The sequence below is a fragment of the Ixodes scapularis genome, unplaced genomic scaffold (assembly GCF_016920785.2).
Source record: "Ixodes scapularis isolate PalLabHiFi unplaced genomic scaffold, ASM1692078v2 PGA_scaffold1__304_contigs__length_218370807, whole genome shotgun sequence".
In the NCBI taxonomy this organism is placed as follows: domain Eukaryota; kingdom Metazoa; phylum Arthropoda; class Arachnida; order Ixodida; family Ixodidae; genus Ixodes; species Ixodes scapularis.
In genome coordinates, this window is record NW_024609846.1 from 84229379 (window position 1) to 84236431 (window position 7053).

The 7053-nt window shown below is 54.3% G+C and overlaps 1 protein-coding gene across 1 annotated transcript in view; it reads left to right on the forward strand.

Moving 5' to 3' along the window:
- Nucleotides 1-5214, forward strand: part of LOC8053971 (sal-like protein 3) — a 171367-nt gene extending 166153 nt beyond the window's left edge. The window contains exon 8 of the mRNA XM_042290816.1: nucleotides 1005-5214. Coding sequence (XP_042146750.1) covers nucleotides 1005-2231 — 1227 coding nt within the window. The 3' untranslated portion in view covers nucleotides 2232-5214. The remainder of the gene's footprint in view (nucleotides 1-1004) is intronic.
- The last annotated feature ends 1839 nt before the right edge of the window (nucleotides 5215-7053 follow it).

Sequence of the window (7053 nt, forward strand, 5' to 3'; positions counted from 1 at the left end):
CCCGAAGACGGTGAACCTGGGAAACAGTACGCGGCGAAAACATAAAGCTTTTTCGACCGCTGGGTAGAGATGTCCGGCGCAGCATCTAGCTTAGAGGGACCACGGGACCTAGTCGTCGCCTTGCAGTTCCTTAACAACTGCCACATTCCGTTGGCACTGTTCCTGCGCGAAAGAAATTTGCAAGGAAATCAGCATGATGGACAAAGCGGTAGGCTGTTCTCTAGAGGCACAACGTCTACGAAACTTGCTTCTGCTCAGGACAATGCTGGAGACCAAAAAGGCAATCAGAATGCTGTCTTTATCGCACCTCGAGGGTTTTGCAGTCGGAGTAGTCCAAATTTCAAACCCAGTTATACATTTTTTGTAGAGTCAGTTATATTGCGGAGATACTCCAAACGACTTACGACATATCAATCATGCATTCTAGAAATACACAGATACGTGCAAAATATGGCGAAGAAAGTTTAAACCGGCAAACCTCCTCAACTTCATATCCACGTTAAGAAATTTTGGGTATTGCAGAAAACACAAGGGCCCCATAAAGAAGGAAATATAATCGTAATGTGAATGTGAACACTGATTGTGCAGAATCTTCTATATTAATTTTCTTTTCGTGTTGCTGTACGCGTGACTTGAACTGATTATGCCACGCGAAAACAAGCACGGGGTAATCAACTTTCTTCAGCTGTTTTTATTCAACCTTCGAGACTGATACATCACCAAATGCAACAAATACAATAAAAATACCTTTTGACACTGAGATCACATGGTCGCTGAAGCTAGATACTGATTGTCCTTCTCATTGGCTGATTTGGCTGTAAGAAGACCGGTGCTTGGCGTTTCGAGTGCATCGCGGTGCATTAAACTTTCAGGGACGTCTCAGAGTGCACGGCAAGGTTTTGCACCTCTGTCACGTTATCGGTGTGAGCAGTTGCTGCGAACAGAGATGAGCAGATTCTCGACGCGGCGGCGAGTGACGTGACGGGCCCGTCTCCTTCCCGCAGGTGAAGGGCATCAAGACGTCTCTGCAGACTCCGGCACTGCCGTTCGGTCCCTTCGGGCTCGGCCTGGCCGCGGGCTTCGGGCGCTTCGAGGACCAGCCGCTGTTCCTGGGCCGCGGCGCGGACGCCGGCGGCCAGAGGTCCCCGGGCTTCTCTCCGCGGGCGGGCTCGGAGATGTCGACGGGCGACGAGCGGTCGAGCCCGCCGTCGCCTCCGTCCTCGCCGCCCGTGAACGGGGCCCCGCTGGACCTGACACCTCGGTCGCTGCGCCCGGGGGACCCGTTCCCGGCAGGCCGCCTGTTCGCGGCGGCGCCGCTGGGGGGCCTGCCGTTCCCGGGCGCGGCGCCCGGGCGGCCCAACACCACCTGCCAGATCTGCTTCAAGACGTTTGCCTGCAACAGTGCTCTCGAGATCCACTACCGGAGCCACACCAAAGAGCGACCGTTCAAATGCAGCGTCTGCGAGCGAGGCTTCTCCACCAAGGGGAACCTCAAGCAGCACATGCTGACGCACAAGATCCGGGACCTGCCGGCCACACTGTTCGCGGCCAGCTCGGCCACGGGGGGCCCCAGTCCCCCGGCCCCGAGTCCCGTGAGGCCGCCCAGCCCCGCCGAGCAGCCCCGGCCCGACGAGGCGAGTCGCGGCAAGCGGCCGGGCGCCCCGAGCCCGGCGCTGCGCCGGCCGCCGGGGCTGCCGCGCCACGTGTGCCAGGTGTGCCACAAGCCCTTCTCGAGCTCCAGTTCCCTTCAGATCCACATGCGCACTCATACGGGAGACCGGCCCTTCAAGTGCTCCGTGTGCGGCAGGGCCTTCACAACCAAGGGCAACCTCAAGGTGCACATGGGCACGCACATGTGGAACAACGGCAGCTCGCGGCGAGGCCGCCGCATGTCCATCGAGCTGCCGGCGCTGCTGGGGCCCCCCAAGTCTGCGCCCCCGGGCATGCCAGACTTCGGGGCGCCCCCACCGCACGACCTGTTCTACCCGTACCTGGGGCCGGCCTACCTGAATGGCATGCTGGGCCCGAAGGCGAACGAGGTCTCGGTCATCCAGGGCGGCGCCGAGCCCCGGCCCGGTGACGAGGCCGAGCCGCACAACGGCGCCTGGGCCTGGAAGATGGCCTGCAACCTGTGCGCCAAGATCTGCGGTTCCTCGCTCGAGCTCGAGGCCCACCTCAAGGCGCACCACCGCAAGGAGCTCGAGCCCCCGGACGGGCTGCAGCCGGCCTGAGCTAGTCCTCGTCTCTTCGCCCCCTAACTTATTATCTCATCCACGGTCATGTCTTCTGTGATAGTACGCCTCCCCTGGCTGTCACCTCGCCAACCTCTCACCCTTCCCGCGCGGGTCGAGCACCGGCGGTCCATGTTCCCCGGTCACCGTCGTCTTCTCACCCCCGTCCCCGGCGAGGCCGCCAAGCGGAGGGCCCGCTCGCACACGCTCGCTCGCTCGACCGCGCTTGGGGCTCCCCGGCGCCGCGGCGGTGCCCCCCTTCCCGGCACGGACAATCGGCTTTCCGGGCGGTCTGGGCTCCCTTCCGCTTTACGAGGCGCGGCCATGTCGACGGAGCTCGCGTTGGAGGCCTCCGGTGCAATCTCTGACGATAAGACGCTCGCGAGAAAGGCTGTCTGCTATCGCAGTGTGAAGCAGTGTGAGCCGCTGCCCTGGAATGTACGGGCCCTCTCGATTTACATGGCTTGCACTGACGTCACCTTGCGTGCTTTTGGCCACCATGAAATAGAGAGAGGAAAACTGCTTTTATAGGAATTTTGAGTGACGGGCTAATCTTCCATAATGTTTCGGGGAGAATAGCGACGAATGGGCTGACCTGGGAGACACAAAACAAGGTCTCGGTAAGAGGGGAGCTCCTTCTTCCCCTCTTCTCTGGTTGCCATCGGAGCGCTCTTTGGATGACGTCATGTGCAAGCCATGTATACGAGGATCCCGGCGTTGTAAAAAGAAACGCCTCAAGTTATTGCGCCACTTGGAGGGCATCTGTCCACACCGAGAAAGAAAGCAAAAGGCTATGACACGAAAGGGACTTCGGTGTGCCTGTTATGAACGTCGCCCTATATAGAAGCATATTGTCACAAGCAGTATTACGTTCAGGTTACAAAGGAGTTGTTCGTCGTACACTTCCGTTTCGTATAAGCAAAAGGATGCGAGTCGCCCATCGGGTCTTAAAGGTGCTCTATAAAGGTCTATAACTTCGTCTTCCCGTGGCTCTAACTTGATTTTCCAGCTTTGCTAAGTCTAAACACCGTGGACTGTCAAAATAAACTTATCGTTTTCTTTCTTTATAAAACACGCAATCAAACTCTTGTACACTTTCCCTCATTTAAGCCGTATAGAGAGGAAAAGTAACAGCTCGGGTTAGACGGCAAGCAATGACCTTCCATCAGTCAGGATTTAATATGCATCACTGAATGCGAATAAAAAAAAAACGCGGCTGATAAAAAAAATATTAATATTTCAGTTATCAAAACTCCCTTCCTTACCGACTTGTCGTCTTCTGAGTCACTGTCAAACGGCGACCCCGCTGACCCTGAGCGAGAGTGAAGGTGCATCAAAGCCGTGCTCCTAAAAGACAGAGGGCCGTCTGGCGTCATCCAACTGGTTTGTTGCTTGCCCTTTTCTTGGCACAAAAAGAAAAAAAAAAGTATTAAAAAAATAAGAACTTCGATTGCGCATTTTATTAGAAGTGGCGCGCATGTGCGGATAATGTTTGGTTTCTTAAGTCGCACTGCTCGTACAGCATGCAAGAGACGCGGTGTCCGCTGCCGGCATGATGACGGGATTATCTTGCGGACACGCCCGAACCATCTTAGCAGCAGGTTTGCTTAAATTTCAAACATACGTTATGCCTCGAACATGGTGCACGTTAAAGACCCCAGGCTAGCGGTTGTACTGCACTGGCTAAATTGCTCATCTACAGCGAGTGACTCGTCGCAACTTTAAATGGCAGACCAACTATACGCTGTATAAATATCCCACAACCCAATTTTAAAATCTTTGTAGACAGTCTGTATATGACGACTATAAAGCCGGGGTCACGCTGCTTATACATCCTATAAAAGACAGTCTTCAAAGCTCGAGTCACCGTGATATTCGCGGTTCGAAAGCCGCGTGCCGAGTTTTCTTCTCGAACTCGTTGCCATGCGGCATTCGAAGCACGGATCTTGCGGTGACTTGCGTTCGAATCTGTTCGCAGACTGTGTCTTGTATGATGTATTTTCACTGTGACCGCCTCGTTGGAGAGCCACAACAGCACAAAGTGAAGACAGACCACTTTAGAGCACCTGTCGTTAAAGATGGCGCCAAGACGCGAGCTCCTAGATCACGAGCATTTGAACAGGGCGCGAAGGGAGCCCTAGACAAAGCGGGTGCCGTCGCGGGGTCCGCTCGGCACTTTTTCTTTCCGAGCCGCGGTTTTTTGTTTTTCTGCCGGCCGGCCGGCACCGGGGCCGAGGATTCCGCGCGAGTGATACCCGGGCTGTGATATGCGCTGAGTCCCCGGCCCCCTTCCAAACCCCCCGACCCCCCGAGGGCGCGCTGCTTTTCGTGGAGAAAACTGGACTTGAAAGCCGCGTCCTCGGGCTGTTCAACTGGCAGCGCGGGCATCTATTTTTTTTTTCCTCTTCCGAACGCGGAAAGAAGCATTCCGGTAGCCTGCGGTTCCTCCCCCATCAAGTTGACCTCTACACCGAATTTAGTGTAAGGACGTCTGCTCCCTTTATTTGTCCGCGTGACGTCGCCGCCAGTGTGAACCCATTACGTCGTTTGGCGTTTAACGGCGTCAGAATGGAGCTACCAATAGCGGACACTGGACTGCATGACCATGCCGTTGTCTGCTCGGAGGTTAACAACCAAATCGTCGCAGTCGGGTTTGTTCACGGGCACGCAGGAAGGCAGAAAGGGTCGCTTTGCGCAGGTACGCACGCGCATGCTTGGAGGCGGTTCTTACAAATGGCATTCGTGGCCCATTGGGGCTCGTTGCGCACTATGGGTGGTACATTCCGTATTTTGTTCGTTGTTTTCAGGACAGTGTCGCGTCGCTGCGAAGTCAACCGACACGAAGTTCTTTTAACTGTAATATTTGGCGCCTTCGTTGTTTGTTGGGCTGTGCAGTTGTGTCGGCGTCGTCCCCCCCAAATTCGTCGTTAGGGCCTAGTCCACCAGAGGAACCATCACCGTTCTTTGTTCGTCAACGGAACAACAGCAACAACAAAAAAAAGGTATCTTATTTCTTAAGACCCTAGCGACCTTCCACAGGAACCGCGTGTCCACGCACGTATGCTTTCGTGGCGAATGGGTGACCCTCGAGCGCTAAGTGAAATCGCCGACAGGGCGGATGTTTGACGAGCCTCTGCCAGCGGTGTTTGTTTGCTGCTCTGTTGAGAAGAGGCCCTCAGCGTGGTGCGATGAGCGGTAGAAAGGTTTCCGGCAACGGAATGATGAACGAGTAAAGAATACGAGTCTTTAATAGCGTCTTTTTGTTTTAGTTTTAATTCGTGTATATTAGAAGAGGCCGACGATTTCTGTTTCACAACTTTGTACAGAATTAGAGGGCAGTGGTTTGTCCAAATATCGTCGTAGGCTCGGGGCCTGAGCGCGCTGGCGTCACGTGCAGAGGAACAGGCGTCTGCTTTTCAAAAACAAGTGCGGTGTGGTGTACCAGGCCTCGTCGGGGCGACACCTTCCCGTTTTTGCGGAGATCCTTAAATATGGCGGTGTCCCGCCAGCGATCGGGATAACGTCCACACTCCGGAGAAAAAGAAAAACACAAACTATTTTTGTAATACATGTAGTGGTTGTCCCGGCTGCTAGGCGGGACGTTCGCCCCCCCCCCCCCCCCCCCACTTCCCCCCTTTTTTTTCGCAAACCACCCTCCCCCCTCCCCTTTCCCCCGACATTCCCGGACTTCGCCTCCACCCCCAGCGACCCACGTGTGCGTGAGTGTGTATGTGTGTCTGCGTATTAGCTGCGCCCGCGTCAGAAGACAAAACGAAGATGTCGCTCCTCCCAGCCCAGCCCCGTGTTTCCTCAAGTGTGTGTTGCACTTCGAGCCAGGTACTTTGTACGCTCCGGAAGAACGCCGTTGTCGCCAAGGGAGACGGACGACAAGCACGACACCAAAAGCAGCCGCAGCAACAACATCGTGTTGAGCGATAATAAACGCAACTTTAGCCGATCCTGGCATCCGACTCGACAAATCGTTTGGTTCGACAGGGCCACGCGACCGTCAACGGCCTCTCTGTCGCTTGCTCGTTCTAACGAAAAAATTCGCCAGAGTAAGATACGTTTGTATAGGCTCTCTCTTATATTCTATAGTAGAATCATCATAGAACAGCGCTTAAAACGCGCATCCAACTCCCGTGTTTATGCCAATTAAGGTAAAGAAAAACAAGAACCAAGAACTTAGCTTTGTTCATGCTTCGTATTGAGTAAAAAGGAAGGTGATTAAAAAAATGGAAGTACTACCTACAGTCCATGCGTTGGGAAGTGTCCTGGAGACAGGAAGGAAATGTGTAGCGGGACTCGCCGGCTGCATTGATTGTCACGATACTGTCAGTCTGTTGTAGAAGCTCCAGGCAAGGAGGCTAACAGGACGTAGGCGTCCCTGTTGTCGTGATGCCCGAGGCTGAGCTTGCTGGAGTTCCCGGCAACTGGTTCACTGGGCGGTCGCTCGGGGGCAGGCTAGGAGCCCAGTAAAATGTCCGCCTCCAGCACACCTCTGTAGCCTCCCGTCAAGTATTGGCTGAGCGTTTGTCGAAGTATTATTAAGGCGAAAGCCTCATATGTCTTATCGTTCAGTCGACGTCCTCGAGCGAAAACACGTCGGCGATAGGAAAGGTACCAAAATGTTTAAGTGACCACACAGGCGAATTAGAGGCAACGAAATTAAGAAAGATGCCAAAGAATATTAAGAGGTATCAAAGGAAGGATGACAAAGCGAATTAAAAGGAAAAAAGAGAACGTGAAACAAAGTACACCATGCGTTTTTCTTTAATGGATCGGTGCTTGAGCTTTCGCCTTCGAATCGTCTTAGTATCCC